The sequence below is a fragment of the Mesoplodon mirus genome (assembly GCF_964341445.2).
Source record: "Mesoplodon mirus genome assembly, chromosome: 1".
NCBI classification, from domain to species: Eukaryota; Metazoa; Chordata; class Mammalia; order Artiodactyla; family Ziphiidae; genus Mesoplodon; species Mesoplodon mirus.
Genome location: NC_138976.1, coordinates 213,289,753 through 213,316,635, shown reverse-complemented (window position 1 = coordinate 213,316,635; position 26,883 = coordinate 213,289,753). Strand labels below are relative to the sequence as shown.

General features: G+C 52.1%; 1 protein-coding gene across 4 annotated transcripts in view; it reads right to left on the bottom strand.

The window, feature by feature from the left end:
* SEMA4D (semaphorin 4D) overlaps positions 1–26,883 on the bottom strand; it is a 122,836-nt gene that overhangs the window by 24,698 nt on the left and 71,255 nt on the right. For 3 of the 4 annotated variants that reach the window (XM_082618242.1, XM_082618239.1, XM_082618240.1), the window contains exons 2-9: positions 24,849–24,913; positions 12,082–12,420; positions 10,091–10,236; positions 7,183–7,245; positions 5,294–5,392; positions 1,843–1,936; positions 1,083–1,196; positions 125–273 (exon numbers count right to left, since the gene is read on the bottom strand). In XM_082618242.1, the coding sequence (XP_082474368.1) occupies positions 125–273; positions 1,083–1,196; positions 1,843–1,936; positions 5,294–5,392; positions 7,183–7,245; positions 10,091–10,236; positions 12,082–12,187 (771 nt within the window). In that variant the 5' untranslated portion in view covers positions 12,188–12,420; positions 24,849–24,913. The remainder of the gene's footprint in view (positions 1–124; positions 274–1,082; positions 1,197–1,842; positions 1,937–5,293; positions 5,393–7,182; positions 7,246–10,090; positions 10,237–12,081; positions 12,421–24,848; positions 24,914–26,883) is intronic. The other variant, XM_082618241.1, reaches the window with a different exon arrangement.

Below are 26,883 nucleotides of genomic sequence, written 5' to 3'. Positions count from 1 at the left end.
GACAACTGTAGGGTGGAAGAAAATAAAGTGGTCGGGAAATGGACATCTCGCAGGAAGTGTGGAGCCTGGGCAACACGCTCTCACTGAGGGCTGGGACCAAAGAGAAGGGGGGGGCTGGGCTCACCTTGCAGACCCTCGCTACCCGCGGGATCATCAGCTTGAAGACGAACTCGTACTCCACAGACACCTCCGTGAAGAAGAAGTAGACCTTGTCGTCCCCATCGTCCCCGCCCTCCGGGCTCTCTATCACGTCAGCAAACACGAAGCTGGGCTCTGCAGGGAACAGACACTCTGGTTATGCCTGTGCACACTGAGGGCCCGGGCACCCCCTATCGAGGAAGTGGGAGGGTGCCCATGCCACACCCCAAACAAACGCCAGGGCTCGGGAATGATGACGGTGCCCATCTTGCCCTCCTTGGCCTAAGGAGATGCCCGGGATGGGGGTTCTGAAGCACAGCCTCCCGGTCCAGCCCAACAACTGAGGGCTGGGCCTCCCAACTGGCAGGCAGCCTGGGGGCCCCAGGGAGCTAGATCCCACCATAGCCTGGAGACCCACCGGAAGATATGCATTTGCCAGTTTAATAAACAGCACGTGCCTAAAAGAGACAAACTGCTGACCACCAGATCCAGGTGCCCCAAGGCTCTGGCTGGCTGGCCGATGCCCACGAGAAAAGTCCCCTGTGAGCATCTGTGAGCCATCTGGACCGTGAATCCAACATGGACACATGATGTCCGGAGATTATGGTATAATATCACGTGCTGACGTAACGAGCCTGAGCTCGTCATTTTGAGCCTCCCAGATCCGTTTTCAAGATGGGGTAAAGGCAGGCTTGAAAGAGCGCTCTCTTAGCAGAGGAGAAAGCAAAGAAGCCCGTGGATGCTGGCTGTGGAGCCCCCAGCAGTTCCAGAAGCGCCCCTCCTGCACCGGGGCTGACACGAGCCCCGGGACACAGGAGGGTGAGCCGCGGATGCCCTCCTGTGAGGCTGGGAGCCGGCAAAAGGAGAACTGGAGCGAGGGCTCTGCCGGCGAGGAAGCCATCCCGAGCAGAAACACACCTTCCATGACGCCACCTGCTTCTTACCGTTAAGCCAAGGAATCGCATACTCCGTTCTCAGAGGACTGTGGGAAGAATTTCGGGAGATGATGGGTTCGCTTCCCAAAAAGTTATACGACGTCCCAGAATAAAGCTCTCCATCTTCAGGCGGAAAGAGGAAAAGGGAATCAACACCAGTGCCGGGGACAGATGCTCAGCACCACATTCTCCTCCCAAGCTAACGCAAGTCCTCCCAGGAAGCGGAGAGGCTATCGCCCTGCTTCTGGGCGCGTGTTTCTGCTTCCTGAGTCTTCTGTTTTGTTTCTTTGACGTGGGTAATTTTAGGCTCCATGTTAAACTGTTAGGGGCAATAAGTAACACAACGCAAGTAACTCCTGCCTCCAGTAAAGTAACAAACACAACAGTGGGTGCACAAGGCTCCTGTCCTGCTCGCCTTGGGTGTACAAGGCCGTTCCAAGGCAGGTCATGGCTCAGTCACAAACGTCCCTCGAATAGGAGCATTAACTCAATGTGACCGAGTAATGCAGATGATTCGCACAAACGACAGATAAAAGATGATCTCTTCCTACAAATCTAACCTGAGGACTGTGGAGGTGGCTGGTTATCCTACTGAACAATGAATTCGAAAGCTTGTACCAGCGGGTCTGTGGAGAGGCTCCCGTACCTTCTGTGAGGATACTGAATATGGGCACGAAGCAGAGGGAGACTCCTGTGGAGGAGGAGGATTGGGACCTCCTGGGGGTCCAGCAGAGCTAAGCCAGGGACAGACCCTGAGAGCAGGACTCACCAACCATGACGGACGTGTAGCTTTGTGCTGGGTCGAAGGGACACCTTCCTTTGCCGTCTTCATTTTTGCCCAGAAATTTAAAGGATGTTAAGTTCTATAATTGAATGAAAAGAAAGAGTACCATAAAATGTCTGAACTTCTGTAGTCATAATATATCTTTGTGGGACCATTTAATTTACAGACTCACTCTTCTGGGGGGACAGAGAGAGAACATGCATGGTCTACCCCCTGGTCCCAGGTCTGGACGCTGGTGCCTTGGCACCCTCTGACACCCTCAAGAGCGCCTCCAGATCTTGGAGCCTCAGTTGACTCTCCTATAGGACGGAGACCTCAATGCCGATGGCTCTAGGGTCGTAGAACAGCCAGGGAGAACCAAACACAGGATATGCTCCGGAAGGGACTGGAAGGCCATGCGCAGAACTTTAATATCAACAAAGACGCCTTCAAAGCAGCGGGGGACCAGGCTATCCAATAAACAGATAACAGGAAAAAAGGAGCAGAATTTCTACCTCATTCCACCCATCGAAACACACTCCAGGTGGATCGAAGATTTAAATATTAAAAACGGAACCGTGCTGCACTAACAGAAAGTATGGGTGACAATTTCAGTCTTGGGATAATCTCTCCTCACCTGACAAGACAGCCCAAAGCCAAGTAAGGGAAAAAATAGACAGATCCAGTACACAAAGCACTGGGAAGCGTTTGTCCACAGAAGAATGAGACAGAGATCGACAGTGACCAAGTGGGGGAAATGCCTGCAAAATGACAGAGGAGGCATTTCCATCCCTGAATATACAAGAAGCTTGTACAAATGAGTAATAAAGCATTTCCAGGAGGAAAATGGTCAAAGCACAGCAAGTTAGAGAAGAAGAAAACTATCTGGCAGCACAGACAAGAAAGGATGCCTGAGCTGCCGGCAAGCCAGGAAGCACAAGGCAATGAAAGTGAGGTACCATCTTCCACCTGAAAGCCTGGGGAAGCTTAAGAAGATGGACACCCAAACTGCGATGGGTGGATGGGCAGCCCTGCTGTCTGTCAGAGCGAGGGAAACGTGTCACAGACACAGCAGAGAGGGCTCAGGGGCATGGGAAAAGATGCAGTTACATTTCTAACAGGCTGGTGGAAACAATATACAGACTTTTCACCTCTTAGGTTAGGAGGTGTGAACTGGGGTGACAGTGCACCCCACTTGATGTGATGCACTGACTGCATTTCAAGAGGATGTTTGGGGAAATCTGAACAGGGACTGGAGGTCAGATGACATTAGAGAATTACTGTATATCTCCTTAGATATAATGACAAACCCAGCATTACTGTAGGAAAATGTCATTATTCTGAGGCATGTGACGGTATCTAGGGGTCATGGGTGTGCTCACACCTGTGCACACATACGGACGCTCCCAACCATGCAATCTGTGGAGTTAGAACATGTGTGTGTGATCAACTTTTCTGTCGGTTTGAACTTTTTTTTAAATATTGGGAAAAAATATAGGTCTAGATTTCAATGAAACATATGATTCCCTTACCTCAACAACTGACATGCCTATGGAATTTAAGTTTAAATTCCATACCTTAAGCTTCTAGCTAGAGTTTAGCCAGGAAATCCTTTCACGTGCAAAATGTTTCTAATACGACTAATGTGACCTAAGGAAAAAGAAACTAAGTCTGTCTGAGGACTGAAGATCTCAACACCTAGATGCACCCCCTACCCCGATCCCAACCTCTGTGGCCAGAGTCTGTGGACACAGACAGCCAGGCAGACCCACCCTATGTATGGACCCCACCCCAGGGGTCTGTGTGCGGATACAAGGTTTTCGAAGCAGGTCCTTACTTCGCCCATACTTTGTCCCGTCATGTATCTCCAACTCAAGCTTGGAAAACATTTTTTTTTATTTTTATTTTTTTTGCGGTACGCGGGCCTCTCACTGTTGTGGCCTCTCCCATTGCGGAGCACAGGCTCCGGACGTGCAGGCTCAGCGGCCATGGCTCACGGGCCCAGCCGCTCCGCGGCATGTGGGATCTTCCCGGACCGGGGCACGAACCCGTGTCCCCTGCATCGGCAGGCGGACTCCCAACCACTGCGCCACCAGGGAAGCCCAGAAAACATTTTTTTAATTCCAATGAATTTGGGGTTCTAGCAAACCAAGCTTCCACTTTAGCATACTTCACACTTGACAGTTACTCACTAAATAGGGACAAACACTAGAAACTGTGCTTCATTATCGATCCTCAAGGGCATTTAAAACACTCCTCCCTCTTTGTGGTTGTTATAAATGGCTCATCAGATTATCTGAATAAAAAGAGTATCTCCCAGAGAGATGCTGCTGTCTAATCCGCTCTCTCCTTCCGGCTACCCGTCAGCAAGGGAATCAGGAGTGGTGGGAGGGTGGTGTAAGAGTGAGGGCCCCTCTCCAAAGGACCCTACTGACAACTGACGAGGCTCAAGGAGAGTCAAGGGCATGATGCAGGTGACGGAGAGATGGGTCCCGCTTCTATAACCGCTCAGCAAACTGGCACTGTGTTGTCACTCCTCAGAGGGAAGAATTCCAGAACTGCCTATCAGTGGGCAACTTGTACCCCAACAGCCAACACTGAAGGTGGTGCCCCAAGACCAGAGCAGCAGACACTGTCCTTGTCAGCCCAGGCTGCCATGACGACTACAGACAAGGGTCGGGGGAGCTGCAACCACACATGTTCCCGCCTCATGGTTCTGGGGGCTAGAAGTCCGAGATCTGGGTGCCAGCATGGCTGGTTCCTAATGAGAAACCTCTTCCTGGCTTGCGGACAGCCACCTTCTTGCTGTGACCTCACGTGACCGAGGGAGAGAGCTCGAGAGCTCTGGTGTCTCTTCCTCTTCTTATGAGGCCATCATCCTATCAGGCCCCCGCCTTCATGACCACGTTTAACCTTAATTACCTCCTCATGAGCTGCATCTCCAAATACCATCACATTTGGAGAATTAGGGCTTCAACGTATGGATTTGGGGGAGACACAAACATATATGAACCAAGAACAAGGGATCCAAGAGCAGAAGTCCTGAGTTTTCCACTTGACCAGGGCCCATGTCCTAGCCAGGGCTCCCTCACAAAATACAAAATGTGACAAGGAGAAATAGGCAGGATGCTGGATCAGGGCACATTGATGCTTCCTCTCTGTCAACACTGGCCTTCCCAGAAGGTCTCACCCCCCAACCACTGCCAGCTCTGCACTATGGGCCAGCGGTCCTGTAAGTCCTGCACCCGTCATGCCCTCAATCATGGTGGTTTACAGTCAGGAAGGCTTAGAGGAGGCCGGTCAGTGGGCAGAGGCCTTCTGCGGAGCCACGGGCCACCCCCACCCCCACACAGCCGGCAGGAGAAAATCATCCCAGACTGCAGAGTGGAGACCACTCGCCGCCGCCTCGAGCCCCACGCTGCTCTAACTGCTGACCAGGGGACCTGCGCGGCCTTACCAGGTGGTCACAGGCTGGCTGGAACGCGTTGGTCCCGCACACGTAAAGGGCGCTGGCGCTGAGGGGCTGCAGCACGCGGATGTAGTTAAGGCATTCTGTCTACAAGGAAGAGAAACGCACGGGTCAGCCACCGAGCAGGCTCCAGCGGACGTCCTCCGTGATCCCGGCTGTCCAGCCTGTTCGCTGCAGAGCACGAACCAGCCAAGCACACGCCCGCCAGCAGCTCCTCACAGCTCACTGATGACCAACCCGACTGTGAATTCACGGCCACCCTTCCACCTCGGGCCTCAGGTGGCATCCATCTGCACAGGCCAGCCCTGCCCTGCCTGGCACGCTGGGAGCAGGCTCCCGGAGACCCGGCTCCATCCCTGCACAAACCTAAAGCTGCAGCTGGCCAGAGTGCTTCTGCCTCTGCAGGGTCCACAGGCCGCTGTCAAGCGCCAAAGAGATTTCACCTCCGTCACTGATTTATACTCAGCAAAGATGTATCATTCAAGAAGCACTGAAAGCTGACCTCAAACCTTACTGGACACCCAGCACAGGGAAACACGCATTCACTGTCACTGAACACACAGACCATTCACTGTGTTGGCAGGCCCGAGGCGGGGTGTGCTGGGCAGAGTTCCCTCCACCTTCCCTTCCTCTGGGGGACCCCACCCTCGACGCCTCAATGTACGCAACTGGAAGCAGTGCTTCTCAGGAGAGGGGTGTGTCCGGCCCGCCTAGCTCAGGGGAGAGGCAGGACTAATGAGGGGCTCCGAGCCCGGCTCCACGTCAGAAAGGCCCCGCAGGAAAACCAGATGCCACTGAAGAACCCAGCCGCTATTTTAGGATGAAATGTACTTGGATTATATGTGCTAGCATCTGAAATTATCTCCACTCGGGAAAGGTTTTTTTTTTTTTTTTTTTGCCGTGATTGTTTTGAAACTGGTTGGAAGTAATTCATCGTCCCTGAAAGAACTGGGAGGGACCCTTGTCCGCTGTATGGCCTCCACGTGGGGCCGGCCAAAGTGCCTGTTCTAACTTAGCTCTAAGACAACTCCCTGCGACCCCTGTTATTACAGCGCAATGCCTGCATTTTCCCTCATTTCGGATTTAGCAACTTTGGTGAAAGTGTTTAGTACTTTGCTAAAAAAGTTTAGCCAAAACATTTTTTTTTAAATTTTAATTGCTTTGAAATTAGCCAACAACTACTGAAATTGACTATAACTCAGCTGTCTTAACCAAAATTGCTTTGAAATTAGCCAACAACTACTGAAATTGACTATAACTCAGCTGTCTTAACCAACTACCAAGGAAGACGGGGCGCTTATACCCCAAGACTCCAACATCGGCCCAGCACCACTTAGGGGCAGGGCGGCCCAAGTGGTGGAAGCCATAACCCAGAGCTCTGGAGGGAGATGGATGGACACTCAGCCCAGCGCTTCCCGATGGCCACCACACCGAGATGCCCAGTATCTCCTAGAGAAGGAGCAGTATCTCAAGGCACAGATGCTGCCAACAATCCAGAAATCCTATAGCAACCCCTCCAGGCCACTGGGGCTCAGGGAAGGCATGAACCCTGCACTGTACACCTTTAGGCCAGCAGGCATCAGACATCTTTTTCTGTAGTCAAAGTATCAGGCCATTTGAATAAATTCAATTCAGATAAACTTTAAAGTAATTTTCTAAAGCCTAGTATGTCTGGCACTTACACTGAGAGCCCCAGGCTCGCCACTTGGGAATAGGGAGGTAACCTGCCGGAGGAGTCGCGATGACGTGAGCAAGCCTGGCAGCATCCTGAGGGCGGGGCAACCTGCCTGGGCTGCACCACAGAGGTCAGGGCGTTCGGAAGAGTCAAACAAGTAAGACAGGCCTGGGTGGGCTCTGAAGCTTGTAAAAGAAATTACCTGTTTTGATTTCCCCTTTTCCGCACATTTTGCTTTTTTATCTTCCGAGACCTTCCAATATGCCTGTGAGGAAAAACGAGAGTCCATTTCAGTGCACGTTCCCCCTTTAGAAGGAGATACTGGTATAAAAAACATACAGTTTACAAAGCACATGGTGGTGTTTAGAGCACAGGTTATTTCTCGAGACATTAATATCTCGGATTGAAAAGCGAGGCTCAGAGAGCAGACGCTGGGACCCGTGAGCAACAGGGCTTCATGAAAGTTCTGCGATCCTCATGCTGCAGCCAGGGGGCCTGGAAGGCGCCTCCCAGATGACTGCCATTCACTGAAAAAAACTGCAAAAACTAAATGACTGAAAGTGGGGAGGATTCAATTATTTATCAAAAAAATAAACTGCAGGCATTTTCTTTTCTTTCTTTTTTTTTTTGGTCGCACTGCATGGCACACGGAATTTTAGTTCCCCGACTAGGGATCGAACCTGTGCCCCTTGCAGTGGAAGCGCAGAATCCTAACCACTGCACTGCCAGGGAGTTCCCTAAACTGCAGGCATTTTCAAACATCAAGTGGGTTTTCTCATCCCTTCAAAACTGATTCTCGAGTCTAGTAAAATGTCTTGACGTTTACTTTATCAGTGGGACAGCACGGTTATGATGCTTTAAATTTTATGTGACGGCAGCAGGTGAAAGTGATGAAGCCACGGGGCTCCCTCAGGTCAGATGTCTTCCCGCTGAGACCTGTGCTCCTGCTTCTTCCACACCAGGTGGACGAGCCAGGCTGGCAGATGCCTCAGCCCCCCACCCTCCAGAGGACGGGGAGCAACAGCGCTGCATCGCACAAGGCTCCCACGCTCCTGCCTCACTGTCCCCAAGATGCCCCATCTGCCCGTGTGATATTCCAGGATTGATGCCAAAATATATTTCCTCCCAGGGAATCAAAGCTGGCCGTCGGCCACTCAGACGTCAGGAAGCACACGGTGCTTCTGCATGGCAGTGAAGTGAATCCCCTAGCAATGTGTTTTCAGAGAAATGGAAGTGCTAATCAGGGCACATGAAAGCAGAACAAAGTGCCATTTCCAATAGCAGCTTCCTTTAGAAATTAAAATGTAGACAATTTCATCATTATCGACAGGCAATGCGTAAGGACACGGGAACATGAACTCTGACAGGCCCTTGATCACGGCGTTTTCACTGAAGCTTGGCTGTAGTCCTTTCACTTTTTTTCCCTCTTTTACGTCTGCAGAGCCCTAAGCCTCTCGGTTACCCACAGTGATGGCATTAACAGAACGGGGGCTCTGACTGAGCACCTGCAGGGTGGCACAAGCTCACGGTGGAATCACAATGCTCCCAAGACAGGATTCTGAAAGGCAGTGTTAGCCCGAGTGGTTGGAAAGGACAGTAAGGCTCAGGGGAAGGGGGTTCAATGAACACAGGGACTAGGGGCTGAGCAGGGCAGGCCCTTGGCATCCCTCTGCTCTAAGGGCCTACTGTTTCAAGCACTTTATGTTCACGGGGTCATGACCAGCCTCTTGTTTACGTGAAACAGAAATTAAGTTCTACGCCTGACTCTGGAGACTAACACAAAATGAAACCAAAAAATAAGAGATCTGGGGCAGAAAAGGCACAAGGTGAGCGTGGGCCGGCTTGATTCCAGAGAACCAGAAAATTACACCAACCACCAGGGTGGTGTGTCTAAGGATTCAGGAGGAGAGGAGAGGCTGCCAGAGGCCAGGAAGGGACCGTTCGAGCACTGGCTACAATGGCTTGAGGCACTTCAAACACGTTTAAATCCACGAGTCGTGGTCATACTCAAAAACCAAAAACAGTCCAAAAACCCACCGTCTCCCTTTGGGGAGAACTTACTCATTATTTGGAAAACTAGTAAATAAAAGGCGAAGATTTCAAGCAGTGATCCTGCCATGTCCAAAGGAACTGGCCTCGGGAGATGTGAAGAGCTGGCAACGGGCATTCCCCCGTCACAGACGATATTCCAGCTCACAGACGGAGAGGGAAAGGTAGAGGTGGGACGTCCCATCCTGCAACCCTTGACGTGCTCCAGACTGCGACGGTCCAGGGCCAGGAGGAGGACGCCCGCCTGGGTGGAGGGTCCGGCCTCTCACAGGAGCCAGACTGAGGCTGGGGGCCGGACAGGGCCACGAGTGGCTCTACCAGCAAGCAGACCCAGGGCGGCTCCTAGGAATGGCGACTCGACGGCAGACAGAGTGCCTGGCCACACAGACGGCCTGAGTTCAACCCGATCAAACTGAACAGTCAAACATCGTTTAGGAGGGAGTCCGTGAAATGTGAACACTATTTGATGAAATTAATTTTGGGGATGCAATACGATATCTTGGTTATTTTGAAAAAAGGAGTCCCTTCCTTTAGGAGATGCTCAGGGAAACATGTGCAGATGAAGAACATGTGTTTAGGATTTGCAAGGCCTCCCAGAGGGAGCAAAGGAGGAGGACGTGGATGGGAGGATGGGGGTGAACCCCCGGCCTGCGGGAGCCTCAAAGGGCACAGGGTTCATCACTTCACTCCCTCTGCTCCCGTGTGGCCCTGAGATTTTCCGTAATAAAACGTTCAAAAATCCAAGATAAAAAGAGGGTGATCCCTGGGTGAACTGCCAGCCTGGGGAGGACGGAGGCTGCCAGGGGACACCCTGAGATGGGGCTTCGTGGACACAGGGCGGGAAGGAAGCTTCAGGATGACAGGGCCCTCAGCCCCGGTGACAGGAAGGCTGCTTGCTAGACGCACAGGACGTCCGTGGCGCTGGCCACTGGGGTCAGCAGGCTCTACAGCCAAGAGAGGGCCCGACGCCCCAAGAGGAGGCTGGCGTGTGGATGTGAGGAGAAAACACTGGAAAGGGTGTGTGGCCCAGACAGCAGGGGAGCAGGGAGCCCAGACCATACCTCATGCTGCTTCTTGGAGATATTGTGTGCGTCCAAGGCAAACACGGCTTCCCGGGCGCCCACGTACAAGGTGTCCTGGTCCTCACTCAGCAGCAAGGCCGAGTAGTTGAAGATGCCCGGCTCGTGAAACTGTACCAGCTGCACCTCTGGGGAGGGCGGGGTGGGGGGAGAACGTATTAGGTACTTCTGAGCTTGGACACACCCCGAGTCTCTGGTCTCCTTTTAGTGCGTGGCTGTCTCACTGGGGCCATGCATGGGTCTGCTACCACAGTGGACAGGCCCCAGCCGAGGCCAGAACTCAGGCACCTTTGGGTGGAGGCCGCCACCAAGTGCGAGGCCCCAGAGCCACTGTGCTCGACCAGTGCTGTGGCCTGACTTCCCCTCCTGCTCCGCTCCCTCCAGCCCAGCTGAGCTTCAAACCCGGGAACGTGACCTCCTAGGAACATGACCTTCAGGCAGTGTGACCTCTCTGCAATGTAACCTTGTGACCTCCCAGGAGACTGCAGGCCAGACACCTTAAACTGCTGACCACTGTGGTTGCCTCTCCCTCCCATCAAACTCTTGTCTATGTGTATTTAATCATCCACAGATGAGGTTTACAAAGAATATAACTATTTAGGATTTTCTTATTCAGAAAAAAATCATTTACCTCAAAGCCTTTAAAAAAACCTATTTCAGCGATTACACCCCTTAACCCAAGCATTTTCCAAGGATAATCACCACAAACTTAAAGAGCAGGGAAACAAATGGCTTTTTCACTTATTTGGTAATCGCATCAATAGCTATTTAGGAATATGAGGAATTTAAGGATGAGCTATTTAGGAGTAATATAAATGTATTGACGCTATTTCTTTTTTTTTCTTTTTTTTTTTTTTTTTTTGCGGTATGCGGGCCTCTCACTGTTGTGGCCTCTCCTGTTGCGGAGCACAGGCTCCGGACACGCAGGCTCAGTGGCCATGGCTCACGGGCCCAGCCACTCCGCGGCATGTGGGATCTTCCCGGACCGGGGCATGAACCCATGTCCCCTGCGTCGGCAGGCGGACTCTCAACCACTGCGCCACCAGGGAAGCCCGACACTATTTCTTAAGGAGATATTTCTTCTTTTTGACCATCCCAGAGTCAATGTTCAACTTGGTTTTCCATCTATCACCGAGCTCTGATTTTTTTTTTTTGCGGTATGTGGGCCTCTCACTGTTGTGGCCTCTTCCGCTGTGGAGCACAGGCTCCGGGCGCGCAGGCTCAGCAGCCATGGCTCACGGGCCCAGCCGCTCCACAGCATGTGGGATCTTCCTGGACTGGGGCACGAACCCGTGTCCCCTGCATCGGCAGGCAGACTCTCAACCACTGCGCCACCAGGGAAGCCCCCGAGCTCTGATTTTATTGAAGGGTTAGGGGTTCACACTTCTGCTCTTCTAATTTCCCATTGTTGAAGAAAGATGCACACAGGATAGAGGCTCTCCCAGCACACACACTGCCTGGAATTCTGCACAAGACAGCTCAAGCCCTGCAAGCACACCTCGCTCAGGACCACTGAGCCTGAAAGACTGGAGCAGAGGGTTCCTAAGACACAGCTCCCAAGAGGGGAAATAAACAAAAGAGAAGCTAATAAATAGCAAATGAAAACAACTGGCCTGAAGCTCAGCTACACATGATTAAATATCCTCAAACTATGGATACTCCTTGGTGTGGTTTGTGCTCAGGCAGCATGCACCAAACATCATCAGGCACAAGAAAGATACACTTCCTTCCAGGGCTCCCCCCGCCCCGATTTAGAAGCCAAATCAGCAGGCCAAGAACAAGCCCTGCGAGTGTTCCCAGTTATCGGACCATCTCCCCAGAAGCGGCGGTGCAGGCCATCTGCCCACACGCAAGTGCCAGGAGAACAGACCCAGCAGAGCAAAGGGCGCCCGTGAATCTCAACGCCACGAGTAGGGGGCAGGGTGGCCCTTCCCTTCAGATGCCACCAGCGCCAGACACGGCTCTGCCCTCACCTCTGTGCTCCCAGGTGATCCTAGGTATGGGTGCAAACGCCACCGCTGTCCCAAACACCACGGCGAGGGCGGTGAGCAGCCCCCCGACGGGGGCGCACATCCTCATCGGCTGGGGCCGCAGTGGGGACTTCAGCGGCAAATGCCCGCGGGCGTGCGAGCCCACGGTGGGTGTCAGGGTGGTCGCCACTCAGAGCAGCAGGGCAGCCTGGAGCTGGCGGGTGGCGCGAGCCCGGAGGCCCCGCATTTCTCAGCACTCTGGGTGAGGTCGAGCCGCTCTCACCACTGCAAATGTCAAAGGCCACCTGGTTCTTAAACAGCGTGCGGCCCTCTGAAGAAATCCTGGAAGAAAGTGAAAAGGAAGGGTTACGAGTCAGGATGTGTCGTAATAACGCCTGCTTTCTGTTTGCTCAATATCCCCCCACGGCTCTCCTCTCACCCCATCCCCAGCCACGGACTCTGTGTGCTGAGGAGAAGAGAGTGGTGGGGACATAGAGGGCTTCCTGTGGGGACAGCCCCACACAGACACCGCATCCCAGGGTTACAGGAGTCAGGGCTTCCTGGTCCTCAGGTGGGCCCGGAACGCAGGACAGACACAGGGACCCAGACCAGGGAGACAAATGCCTGCCTGGCCGCCCAGCCTCCTCCCTGTGCGGGCACTGTGTCCAGCTGGTAACGCGATGGGAAGGCAGGGAACGGAACCAGGGTTTCAGTTTCCCTCGGAGACTCCAGCTTCCCAATTCCTGTAATACTCATGGAGGCTGACAGCCAGAACTAAAGACTGGAGAGCTGCACGGAGGCTGAAACGTGAGAGGACACACACAGACACACACACAGGCGTATGTGCAAGCACACACGTATGCACGCATACGGATATGCAGGCCTACAGACGCGCATGCATCCAGACACACACACATGCACGCACGCATGTCCCGGTCGTGCAGGAGGAGCTGACCTCCTGCAGGGGACAGGGCCACCCCGATGGCCTCACCCCTCTAGCCTCACCGCAAAAGTCGGCCTGTCACGGAAACTGGTCATGGCCTCTGATCTGTCACCGAGACGAAGCACCTCATGGAAAGAACAGGCCTGTGCTGAACAGAGAAACTGTGGGGCTGGGGGTCCTCAGATCTCCTGGCACCCACGCTCTGACCCTGCCCCACGACTGCCTGGAGCCCCGGCCTCCCGCCTGCTCAGCATCGTGCACCATCTGCAAGGGTCCCTGTGGGGGGCTGCAGGCAGCCCTGCTCCACATCAGTGAACTGGGGTGATGAGGGTTTGCCCCTGACCCAAGGCCCCACCAGGATCCCAGTGAGACTGTGAGATGGGCTTGTTCCCGCCTTCTCAGGGGGAGGTTGAAGCAAAACGTCGGCCTGAACAGAGGCAGGACGCTTGCCAGCCACATCTGGAGAATATAATTAAGCTACAGCAGAACCACTGCACTTCGCAGATGTGCTGCCCTGCGGGGCCCACACGGAATCCACGGGCATGCAACGGGCTCCTCAACTGAGTACCCTCTGCTGCAAAATGGTGAAGCAGCTGCCTCTCCGACACCCCTCTCCCCTCCCCCACAGGCCCTGGGAGTCAGCCATGCTCACATCGTCCTCTTCCTTCCACTCCCACCAAGCCAATCCCCGTCCAGGTCTACCAGTCCTACTGACACCCCCGGGCCCTCCCTCTCTAGAACCTTCCCCTGCACCCATCACCACTGTCAGCATCCTGACCACCATCCCTCAGGACGCCTGAGGGGCAGCCAGCTCCCTGACTCCCTCTCCAGCCGGCCTCTCCCGGCTCCGGCTCCCTGGGGACCCCACAATAGGCCACAGGGCAGCACCTGTGCAGCCACCTGCCGTGTTGCCCTCTGACACATCAGGCCAAACCAAACCTCCCAAGAGGGTTTGGGGAGAAGGTCCGGCTTCCTGTTTACCTGGTTAAGTCACTGCCTCCAGGGAGCCCTCCTGCTCCTTCCTATTCTGCCTGGAAAGTCACCTCTCACACCCCGGTGTCCTTCTCTGGCCCCCAAAGCCTAGCAGGGAGCGTGGCTCACCCTCCACAGCGCTCTGGGGTCTTTTTATTTTTAATTTACTTTTTATGTGTATGTACGGGCCACTACCACCCCCTTCACAAAGGAAGGACTCATGGGGGACTTTCACGGTGAGCACTTGCCACTGGGGAGATGCTGGGCAAGGGCCAGACACCAGGGGCCAAGCCTCATCTGCCCGCCCACCTACCCTGCTCAGGCACCCACTCTGCACCTCCTCCCCCCAGCTCGAAGGCTGCCTGGCAGGGCTCCCCATCCACCCAGTATCTGTTCTCCACCCCAACACGCCTATTGGCCCGTGAAGTCAGGGAGCACACTAAGTCCATCTTTTCCTCCAGGGACTGGCCCATCCTGGGTGGAGACGGGCACCTCTTTTCGACAAAGGGCCGGATGGGCATTATTTTCAGCTTTTTGATTCCTAGAGCCTCCGTCCCAGCTACTCGAGCCCAGCGTGGTAGCTCAAAAGCAACTACAGATGACGTGTGAATGGATGAGCATGGCCGTTTGCCAACGTAACTATTTACAGGATGGGCACTGGGCTGCAGGCCAAGCCCTGCGCTGGGGGCCCAGGGGGACGGCCAGCCCAGACACCCAGTGGCAAAGGCACGATCCAGGCTAAACACAACACCGGATGCACCAGGAGGCCAAGGAGGCCGGGAGGGGAAGGAGAGAGAGAGCTGCCTCATGGGGTAGCCGTGAGCGCTCACTCTCCGCAGAGCCAGCTCGTAGAGGCACCCACCGTGTGGGTCACAGTCACCCTCGGCCGGGGCCCTGGTGGGGACTCTGCTCTCCTGCCCTTAGCAGGGGAGTGAGGTACAAGGTGGCTCCAGAAGCCCAGGCCAGGCGAGGGGTTCCCGATGTGACCCACTCAGCAAGCAACCCCAGAGTGTCCAGTGAACACTAAATACACCGCAGCAATCCTACACAGCCCGCAGGACGCCCAGGCCCTGGCGAGGGCTCTTTGCGTGGATGAGGCTACTGGTTCGGGGTGCACCAGCCACCCGCCTAGCTCGTTCCCGGGTCCATTTCCGCCACTACCAGTCTACTCGAAGCCGTGCCCACCCCACCCCACCCCCCATCCTGACCTCTCCACAGCCTCCCACCCCTTTAACCCTGCTTCCGTTCTTGCTGCCTGGGGTAGAGATTGCTAGCTTCCTGTCCCAGCATCCACATCCCTTCATTCTCACTAACAGAATCTTGATTTTACCTAGGAGGGCAGTGTGGCCAGCTAACCATGTCTCCCAGCTCCCCTGGCGGCAGTCCTGGCCAAAGAACTGTAGGACAGAAGTTATTAGGTAGGAATTCCAGGAAAGCTCTCTAAAGGAGGCTGACTCAGCTAGTGTTGGCTTTTTTTTTTTGGTCTTCAGCCTTTCCTCCTTTTGCTGCTGGAACTCAAATTTGATGGATGGAGCTCTGCCAGCCACCTTGTGAACATGAAGATAAGAGTCTCATTCTGAGAACAGCCAAGTGGAAACCCAGAAGAACTGGGGACCCTCACAACATACTGGAGACTTTACACCTGCTTTCTTCTGCCTACCTCTAGACTGGATACTAAACTACTAATCTTTTTAACTGACTGTTTTTTCAGATCTTTGTTACCAGCAGTCAGATACAATTCCAAACAGATACAACCTCCCTGTCACACATTTATTACCAAACAGCAGCAGCAGACAGAATAAAGTTTTTAATGTAAAGCAGAGCATATCCTTTCCCTACGTGAAACATTTCTCACTCAGATTAAACCAAAGCACACAACCTTGGCTGACCTTCTATCCAGCCTCTCCTGTTTCATGTTCCCTCCACCTTTCTGTCCCAGCCATTTCTGGACATGCGGAGCCTGGCCCATCTGCAAGGTCGTCTTCCCACTGCTTGGCAAAGCAATTCAGAACATTTCCAAATGTGTCTGTACCAGAGATCACGTGTGTAAATCCCACGGCACAGTCTCATTCATTTACCAGAGAAGACTTTCTCTCTGTATGATTGATCAGTGACTGGCAGTGCCTCCCCAAAGGTTCTCTGCTCCGAGCTCCCAAACAGGTAAGGTTTCTAGGAATGCTCCAAATCAGGGCAAGGAGAAGCTCAGTGGCTGCCAGGGTCCGAGCGGAGTGAGGGGTGAACAGGCAGAGCTCAGAGGATTTCTACCACTCTGGAGTGAGACGCCGATGTGGAGGAGGGGACAAGATATATGGAAACTCTATGTACTTTCTGCTCAACGTCACTATGACTCTAAAACTGCTCTCAAATAGAAAGTTTAGTTAAAAAAACCCACAACACACCAGCTCAGAGAGGTCTTTCCTGAGCACAAAAGGAGCATGTGTGCCCACAGCCTGCAGTGCCCTTCTGGCTGCGGGGCACAGATGTGAGGCCCACTGGGATGTTTCATTTCCCCTCAAACATCAGCATGGAGCCCAGTCTCTGTTGGAGGGAAATGGTTTGCAAGGATCCAACAGCAAGAACAAATTCCTACTTCGGTCGCTGACAGGAGTCACTCTCCTCTGGGACATCCCATGACACGCACTGCAACCAGCTTAGAACCCAGATGTGGGAGATGCGAGAACCCCTCTTTGGAAACCGGTGCCCAGAACACAGAGATTGATCTCAACTCCCTCCTCACACCCAGTAAAATTCTGACACCCTCAAAGGACATAAACCCATACGGATAAAAATGGGGAGAGGGTGATAGCCCATGCGGACGTTAACAAACCTGGGAAACTAGAAAGAAAACAGATGAGCGTAAGCAGTGGTGTACCGGCAAACCTTAACAACTGGCTCTCCAAGGGGGCAGGGTGCCCTGCTTTGTAGTGTATGCCGATCCCTGGGGTGTAAATGCCGCTTTCGAGCTTCCAACATGATGTCACTGAACACAGGGATAGGACGAGATGCACGGTAATTTCACCACACAGATACAACAGGCATGTGGCCTCAAGAGCAGGTAATAGTACAGGAAATAGTAAAATGCACAGGAAGCAGTGGGTTTTGAGTATGTTTACCTTCACTTGTATTTTTTTTTTTTTTTTTTTTTTTTTTGCTGTACGCAGGCCTCTCACTGTTGTGGCCTCTCCCGCTGCGGAGCACAGGCTCCGGACGCGCAGGCTCAGAGGCCATGGTTCACAGGCCCAGCCGCTCCGCGGCATGTGGGATCTTCCCGGACCGGGGCACGAACCCACGTCCCCTGCACCGGCAGGCGGACTCTCAACCACTGCGCCACCAGGTAAGCCTCCCTTCACTTGTATTTTGAATACAATTTATTTAAGTCCACCTAATTTAGTGTTTGATAATGGCTGTGTTCACTAGCATACCACTCCTAGTAATTAACTGCCGTTGTGGACAAACAGAGCTGAACCCGGAGCCTGTGAGAGGAGAAGTCACAAAGGAACCTGAGAACATGAAAGCGACCTTACAAGTTAAAATCTTGATTAAGGCAACAAAACGTTCAGCTGAAGGATTGGAAGATAAAATTGAGGAGGTTTCCTAATAGTTGAACAATGTGGCAGAGAGAAACACAGGGAGAGAAAAGAGAAGAAAGCTAGAAGATGGATTCAGGAGACTCATGTCTAACTGACAGGAGTTCCAGAAGAGAGTGAGAATACAAGAAGTTACCAGAGAAATAATAACAAGAAAATGTCCAGAATAAAAAACCCACAGGTTTATAGAATAGACGAGCCCAGCAGTGCAGTGAATGAAGAAAGACTGCAGTAGAGCTCTGGGAGACAAAGGGGGAGATGCTGAAAGCTTCCAGAGAGAAAACGGGCTCCAGACAATGACCTCTCAAGAGCCACGCCAACAGCTAGGAGGCAGCACAATGCCTTTAAAGTCTCAAAGGAGGAGGATTGCTCATGCAGACTCAAATCAAACCCAGTTATCAGTCACCTGAGTGTAGCACAGAAACATGTCCCAAGCATGAAAGTTCTTAGAACTTCTACCTCCCTTACATCCTTTCTCAGAAAGCTACTGAAGGACTCACGCCACCAAAACAAGGGAGCTGTTTCCCTGGTCTTCCTGAGAAGGAAGAAGAGCTGGGGGACAAGAGACAGGGTGTGCTCCGTGGAGAAGGGGTGCAGGGGGCAGGAGACAGAGGCCGAGAAGGTGCAGGAGAGCTAATGCAGAGTTACTGTGGGTTTGTGCGCTGAAATATGAGGGGAGTCTGAGGATGAGTGAGCGACACATTCATAGATGAAAAATGAAGCACACACACTCAAAATGAAGCAGTTACTAACCCCAGAGAAAGCAAAAGTGAAACTTGAAAGGAAATGTGATCAAAGCATACTTATTATGGCCCAGCTTTGAGCAATACTGACATGGCACCAATAACAAAAACCGTGGAGCGGGCTTCCCAGGTGGCGCAGTGGTTGAGAGTCCGCCTGCCGATGCAGGGGATGTGGGTTCGTGCCCCGGTCCGGGAGGATCCCACATGCCGCGGAGCCATGGCCGCTGAGCCTGAGCGTCCGGAGCCTGTGCTCCGCAACGGGAGAGGCCACAACAGTGAGAGGCCCTCGTACCGCAAAAAAAAAAGAAAGAAAAAAAAAAAAAACGTGGAGCAACGTCACTGGGAGGGTGGGGGAGGGGTGAGTGAAGGAGGACGTCAGAGAACCCCAATCCTCACCTTCCACGGTAACACAGGATCTAAAATAGCCAATGCAGGAAATATCTGTACAAGCACTTTGAAGGAATATTACCCAAAATGGCTAAAACAGTCGCAGCTCACTGTCTCAGGGACAAAGCGACAAGACCGGAGCTCCTGTTTTCTCTCATAAGCTGTAATTATTTCAAGTTAAAATCATGCACATTAATTGCTCTGATAAAAGCTAATTAAATTTTTTAAAGAAATCAATGCTTTGATTCTTTGTAGCCTGGAAGACAGCAGTTCAGTGGGTGGAGAAGCAGGGGACACGGCCCCCTACAGGCAGCCATCCCAAGGACCAGGCAGAGCAAGATGTGCTTATGCAGCCACACTGGGGTTCATACATTTTTGCAGAAATAGGATTATTCACCAAGCGGCAGAAGTGCCCTGAGCAGCAGAACAGCAGTAAATGAAGCTTCGACAGTGCCCAGCAAGAGGACCTGGCCTCCCATCCCTTCACTCGCCCCGGATCACCCCCCAACCCCAGTCTCTGCATTTGCCGCTCCCTCCTCCAGAACAGTCTGCGACCCCCGCACCCCGCTTCCCCACCCAGGAGCTCCTGGTAGCTGGCTCCTTCCCACATGCACTCTGGCCCCAAGGCCACCTCCATCCTCCTCCTGCTTTATTTTCTTCATAGCATGAGTAGGGGGGCTTGAAAATGCTCAGTGATGTGTTCCCTTCTAGGGCCGGCAGAACCAGAGGAAATACAAACATCCCAGTTAGAAGACTAAGGCCAGAGCTGGAGAGAACCAAGGTGAGGCCCCCGTGGCGGAAAGTTTCGCACACATCATAGCCAGAAGGAACAGAAATCGAGAATGGATTCACAGCTCCAGGACAGGCTGAGCTGCCCTAACAAATGGGCCCAGTGAGTTTCAGCAGAGGTGGGTGGAAGGGCCAGTCTCTCTCCTTCCGGGACCTGTAGGAATGGCCGCTGTGCACACGGGCTGCTCACACTGGTTTAGGTGAGAAGGGAAAACATTTTTCTTAATCGCCTTGAGCCTGTACCAACCCAGACACTGTGGTTAAGGAACAGGGCGGGTGTTGAACTAGCCAGGCGGCCACTCGCTCCCAGCCATTCCCAGGCCCGCCCTGCCCACGGCAGCCCGAGGACGGGCACGAGTTCTTTCTGCAGAAGCTTCCCGGCATGGGCTTCATCCAGCTCGCAACTGTCTTTACCTCATCAGCAGGTGCCAGATTCCCGATGGCCTCAATCAGACCCTGCGTCTCGTCCCCAAATGGTCTTTAAAAAAAATCCACACGAATAGCCAAAGGTCAGGAGGGTCCATGCCACACACAGTCGACTCCTCTCTGGGGAAGGGGTGTGGGGGATGCATGTTTTGCTTTATGACATTGGAAGGGTTTGATGTTTGTCCTTTTTCAATAGCGTGCATTGTTCCGTATGATTTAAAAGTGCTAAGCAAAGCACACAGCACACTCACACAGACACACAGCCACGGTGCACTCAACCGGGAACGCTGGCTCGGCGATCGCTGTCGCGTTAAGAATCGAAGCCTTAAATGTTCAAATGGAAACAACTGGACAAAGTGCCCACCCTCTGGCTTTCGTGGGCACTTCTGCTGGGAGCCAAGTGTCAGGAGTGTGCATTTGGCCTCCCCCATGTGAAAGTGTCACAGTGAGACAGGGGCCCATTAGAAAGACAGGGTCATACGATGTCACACCCGTTACCTACACGTAATTGTGCTGGTTCAGGAGGAGTGCATGACCCCACTTTAAATGTCAGGAGAATGGAACCCAGAGGGGTCTCTGAACCCGGCACTCAGGGGCCTGTCAGTGCCTGTCACGCAGCAGCTTTCCACCTGAGCGACCCTGAATCAAGTCAGGGGGTTGGGGCAGAGAAAATAGGGTAAGGGCTATTTCATGAAACCGTACACTCATCTGTGTACGTACGCTTGTGTGTGTGCATACGTGTATTGTGTACCTGTGCACATATACGTGTGCACCTTTAAGTGTGTATCGGAGTATATGTGTGCACGTATGCATCTCTGCGTGACCTGTATATGTGTGCATTCATGTATGTGTACACGTGTCGTTTGTATACATGTATCTATGTATATGTGTGTTCATTCATGCATGCACACACCTGTAGGTGTGTGCATATGCAACTGTGTCTGTTCATGTGTGCCTGTGTGTGTGTGTACGTGTGTATGTGCATGCCCATACAGTGTGTGTGCTCTCTGTGGCAGCACAGAAATCCCAACCTAGCACTGCATTCCTAGATGTGACCAGTGACGAAAGGCTAGGGTCCATTAAGGCAGGAACCATGGGCCGAGGGTACTGTCTGGGGTCTGTCACGCCTACCCACACCTTGGCTTCCCTTTCTGGGACCAGCCGTCTGTAGGGTCACAGAGGGGACACCACTCACTACCCCATGGAAGGCGTCAATACTGGCATCAACAACAGGATGCTAAACCAATGTTCAAAGCGTCCCCGCTGGCATCCCCTGGAAACCCATGAAAGGGGAGCTCAGGTGACAGCTGTGGACAACTACTGGGGGAGCCTGTTGACGCTTCTTGTCTATGGGGTTTGCCCAGACAGGGCAGGTGAAGCCCCACTTACCCTCTAGGCTCTGTGGCCAGGACAGCGGAAGACACACAGCTAAATATACCTTCCCCTCCCAGCCAGGAGCAGACAACACAAGAGCCACCCTAAGACCATGCCCTGTCAGTGCTGGTGCCGGGCCCAGTGTCCCCATCGCCAGGCTGCACCCCACCCTCAGCTCCTCTCCCTACCCAATCCCCCAGCCCCAGCCCCAGGCTGTGCTCCCCCCCACTCCCCTCCCCACCCTCAGTGCTGTCCTCCCCCACCCCCTGGCTGTGGTGCTGATGTCACCACCTTGCCAAATGGCCTTGCCCCCTCAGGAATCAGGAATCAGGTTTCAGAAGCTCTCTGTGTCACACACACAGCAAACAGTTTTTTGTTTCAACTTCAGTTTCCCAGGAGCCAGGCTCAGCCTTAGAGCTGAGGCCAGCTGGACGCTCCCCGCTTCCCCAATGGAAAAGCATCCAGGACACCGGCTTTCCCCTCCAGCCGCCCCGCAGGGGCAAACAAGCTGGTCAGGATGTCCCGACACACCTTAACCCTCGTTCTCTCACCTAAACCCAGGCACGTGTGTGTCACAAATGTGCCGATGGAAGCCAGGAAGGAGAAAAACGGTGGCAGGGTAACAGATGTACATACCAACCAGTTACTCAGCCATCAGTCAGCAGTGATGATGCTGAGAAGGGCACTCGCAGGGCAGCAGGGACCCTGAAGCACAGAGGCCAGAGGAGGGAGGGACCACACCACCTTGTGCGACATCATTCTACCCTTCACAGCCACACTGTCTCTTCAGAGGGCGTGCGGCACCCTCGCAGAGCGTGTGCATGTGTCTCTGAGCCCGGACCGCTTGGCACCAGGGAATATAAAAGAACCTTCCTCCCCTGGCCTGATTCTTCCCGTCGGCCCACCCCCAGGGAGGAATGTCTGTTGTCCAGGGGCTGCTGGCGTCATAGGGAGCTCAGCTCCAGATGTGCCCCCAGACTTGTTTCCCCAGGGCTGGAGGACACCGTGTGCACCAGGAGATATTTTAAATGCCAGCAAAACTGGTGCTTCAGTCCCCAGTTTGACCTGTACAGAGGGCAAACTTAGATAAACGATACTGTTGAAAAGTTCTGCCTTAACTGGAATTTATTTGCCTTCTTAATTTTCTCCTTACTTTATAAAACTCTCCTACCTTCCAAAGCAACTCCAAGGGTGCTTAATTCCAGTCATAAAGAAATGTAAATTAAAATAAAATACCTAATTATCCCCCACGAGACAGAGAAATTTAAGATTGCTGCTAGGCGTGGTGGTGAAGGGTTGGAGGATTTCTGAGGGCGATTCTGAATTTCCAAATGGCTCCTGCTTCCTAGCTAGTCTTGGGCAGCTATCCTATGGACCAGCCCCGTGTGCAGAGCCATGTGGACGAGGACAGCCCACGAGGGCACCTGGAGGGATGTGCCTCCACCGGGGCGGGGGCTAGTTAACAGACACATGCAGGACACTGAAGAAGCTAGGCAGGAACCACCAGGAAGCACACAGCACCCTGACCACATGGAAAGGCAAGGGCAAAACAGCTGGCCAAGATGACCCGTGTGTGTCCAGGGAGGAGGTGCCAGTCCATATACACGTACACGCACACACACACGGATGCACACACGGACACAGACACACATGGATACCGACACACATGGACATAACACACAGAGATACACAGGCGCACATATAGACACACACGGACACAGACATACATCCAACTGTTAACAGTGATTACCTCTGGGGAGGGAGAACGGCCAGGGAACTCACTTTTTAATGTTTGTTTTTAAAACAGTGAATCATGTTTATAATATTTTGTAAAAAATTAATACGTTAAAAATGTATGTCTCCTCTACACTAGACTCAAGTCAGTGAACAAATATTACATCCAGCACATCAACCTGTGCAGTGGTATGTAATGTTCCACAACCCAGCCCATTTCTTGGTGTCTATTCTTACCACTTTATTTTTTTTGCCCTTATGCACTTACATAGAAATGAGAAGGGGCTTCTTTTCTTGCATATACTTCATGCTTTTCATGACCACAGGGTAAAAGTAACAGAAGTCTATCCTTGCCATTTCTTTGCCCTTTTTGCATTTACATAGAAATGAGAAGGGGCTTCTTTTCTTGCATATACTTCATGCTTTTCATGACCACAGGGTAAAAGTAACAGAAGTCTATCCTTGCCATTTCTTTGCCCTTTTTGCATTTACATAAAAATGAGAAGTGGCTTCTTTTCCTGCATATACTTCATGCTTTTTGTGACCACAAGGTAAAAGTGAGAGTCCACCCTCTTAGAATTTTACATTGGGATTCTCTAACAACTCAATACAGTACTGAACAGAAGAAACCACCCGTTTTCAATTACCTTAGGTCCAAAGATTCCAAAATATTTCTTTAAAATAAAGTGTTCAGCAAACAAAATCCAAAGACAAATGATCTAGGGGAAAAAAACTAGGAAAAAACACTTGTAACATAAATGCCAGGGACTGGAATTCCTAATAAGTGCAGTGATCTAATAAACTACAGAAAGAAAAGACCTAATAAACTACAGAGCCCTGGCCAAACAGAGCAGGTAATTAAAAATGTATAAGTATAGGGCCTCCCTGGTGGCGCAGTGGTTGAGAGTCCGCCTGCCGATGCAGGGGGATACGGGTTCGTGCCCCGGTCTGGGAGGATCCCATATGCCGCGGAGCGGCTGGGCCCGTGAGCCACGGCCGCTGGGCCTGCGCATCCGGAGCCTGTGCTCCGCAACGGGAGAGGCCACAACAGTGAGAGGCCCGCATACCGCAAAAGGGAAAAAAAAAAAAAAAAAATGTATAAGTATATAACCAGCCAATAAACACAGAAAGCGCTAAGTACCCCTAGAAGCGAAGCTGTGTTCATTAAAACCACCCCCCTCAAAACTGGCATCACAAGTCCTCGTGACTGCCACGCATGGCAGACACCAAAGACTACGCTGGCAGCAGGTGTGTGGAGAAGCTAGCAGAAATGACAACCCCGCCAGCTAATCCACAATACATGAGTAGCATAAAAGGATGAAGGGAAGGTAGGGGCTTACTTTTTGTTTTTACAAATTAAACTGGCATTTCACTTTCCTCTAAAACTGGAAATACATGGTTGACCATGTATTAATTGACCAAAATTAAGATTAATCACAAAATGACTCAGCTTCAGGGCAGATGACACGGACAGCCATCTTTTTACACCAGACATCACTGATGACCGCCCCCATCCCCAAAAGAGAAGATGGAGCATTTCAGTGCCTAGAGCAGGGGCCTGCAGCCCAGAAAGGGGGCAGGGGAAGGAGCACGGGGCAGAAAGGCAGTGGGGGAAGAAAAACAAACAGGCAGTGCCCCTACTGCCCTGTAGGCTTCCCTCAAGCCAGCCCCAAGGGGCAGCGGCCAAGTCCAGATCTTTGCCCCTAAGATAGCACAGGGACCAAGGACCAGTCTTCGGTTGGATCCCACTGAGGCTTCTACAAGGGGTCAGCTTTGCTAATCTGTGAGACAGACTGAGAAACAAAGGGATTTTACCTGTATCTCGTGCCTCTTGAAACTTCCCAATTGTTTCTAGGAAGGAGTCTTCAGAAATCTTGGCTCTGAAAATAATGGGAAATGGGAATATTTAAACAGTTAAACTGTCCACGTAAACTCAGCATCACTTCTGGAAAGGCAGAGAACAAACTCCTGCCTTCACTTCTGGAGCCCCGAAGCTGACGCTTTGACCCAAGATGGCTTGGCACTTGTTCACTTGTACAAACAGGAGGAGGCAGGGACTGTGCAACTGCTCACCCAGGAACAAAGGAAGTGAAACCTGTTGGTCACCCAGGTGCCAGAGCTGGTCCCCAACCACTGACCACCACCACTTCCCTGCAGAACAAGCCGTTCAAATACAAGCCAGAGTCACTGTCAGCTGCGAGTCCATCAATCAAAAAAGTATCATCTGGGCTTCCTTGGTGGCACAGTGGTTGAGAGTCCGCCTGCCGATGCAGGGGACACGGGTTCGTGCTTCAGTCCGGGAAGGTCCCACATGCCGCGGAGCGGCTGGGCCCATGAGCCATGGCCGCTGAGCCTGCGCGTCCGGAGCCTGTGCTCCACAATGGGAGAGGCCACAACAGTGAGAGGCCCGCGTACCGCAAAAAAAAAAAAAAAGTATCATCTACTGGCTACTGACTTCAGATATGTATCCTTTAGAATTCATCTTCATTGAAATCCAAAGGCACCAGGCGATGAAGGAAAAAGAGATACAGATAACATATTCACGAGAAAATGATTTCCTAAAAAACCCATTTAATTCCCCTTTTCTTTTGATTATTGTTTTTCAGCCAAACAGAAGAATGTCCACAGTGGTATAGCAAGTTTCTATATTGTATTTGTTACCCCTTCCCAGTGCAGGATAGAGCCCTCAAAATAGGAATCCCCAAGTCCAGGAAGATCACAAACTATCAGACACTGAGAATCAAAATTGCAAAACCAGAGGTCACAGTGTAGGATTAACGAAGGTTTAGAGGCTGGATAAATGAATGCTGACGCCTCTACGACTGCAAATGATCCAACATATTTTTTAAACCTCAGAATCAAGCTCTAGCATTTTTTTGTCGTTGGAATTATTTTTTTCTTTTGCTTCAAGGGTTTATACAATCATTGCCATTTTTCTGAAGACAGCTGAGAAGTAGGAGATGCTCCTTGGAAACACCACTGATGCCCCATCTCTCCCACACAGTGCCCCCACACCCCGGGGAGTGGGACCATCATGCCTGCAGCCCAGACACCAATTTGTACCCCATTCTTACATGTCCACCCAAGCACACAGTTTCCAGGGCCACCCAGGTACCCCCAGTGCCCAACAACTCAAGTCAGCAGATGAGACCTCATAGTGACAGGCAGAAATGGTTAGGATTCACCCGGCCTCACCGTGATGTACTGCCTAAGACTGGGTCTGGGTCTTTCCCACAGAAGCGACTGCTTCTGATGGCCAATTTATAAGCAAAACTATCTTCAGATGAGCAAGCAGGTAAGTGTCCTAGAAAAAGTTATGTCCACGCAAGACACAGAACCTATGTCTTCTGTTTAAATGCTCTTCTGGGCGAGCAGCTGACACAACCGATGGACAGGCAGTGGGCAAACCCAATGAACTATGGCATTTACCCGTTCACACGGGGCTTTCCTAGCACATGGGCAGGCGGGGCCCAGCAGCCACTGGGGACTGCTGAGAACTCGTAAGGAAAAAAGAAAGTGAGTCACCCATAAGTAAGAGGTTTAGATAAATAATGTGAATACTAAGAATTTTAAAACCAAAAACCTTCTCTCTTCTAGAGATTCAATAAGTCTTTGTCACTTTACTAAATAAAAGCCCAGAGCTGCTTGGTCTGTGGTTGGACAAGGTGCGTTATCATATTCACCCTGATTTCATGGTTTTGAGCAACAAGTGGCAGCAAGCTAGGGTACCTGCGTGTGTGTCCTAATCACCTCACACAATGCACCTGGACACTGGGGTCCTTATTTTCTGCCTTCCAGCCAAGTCTCCATATCTACCCTCCATCAAAGAGCTTCTAGCCCCCAGGCTCCT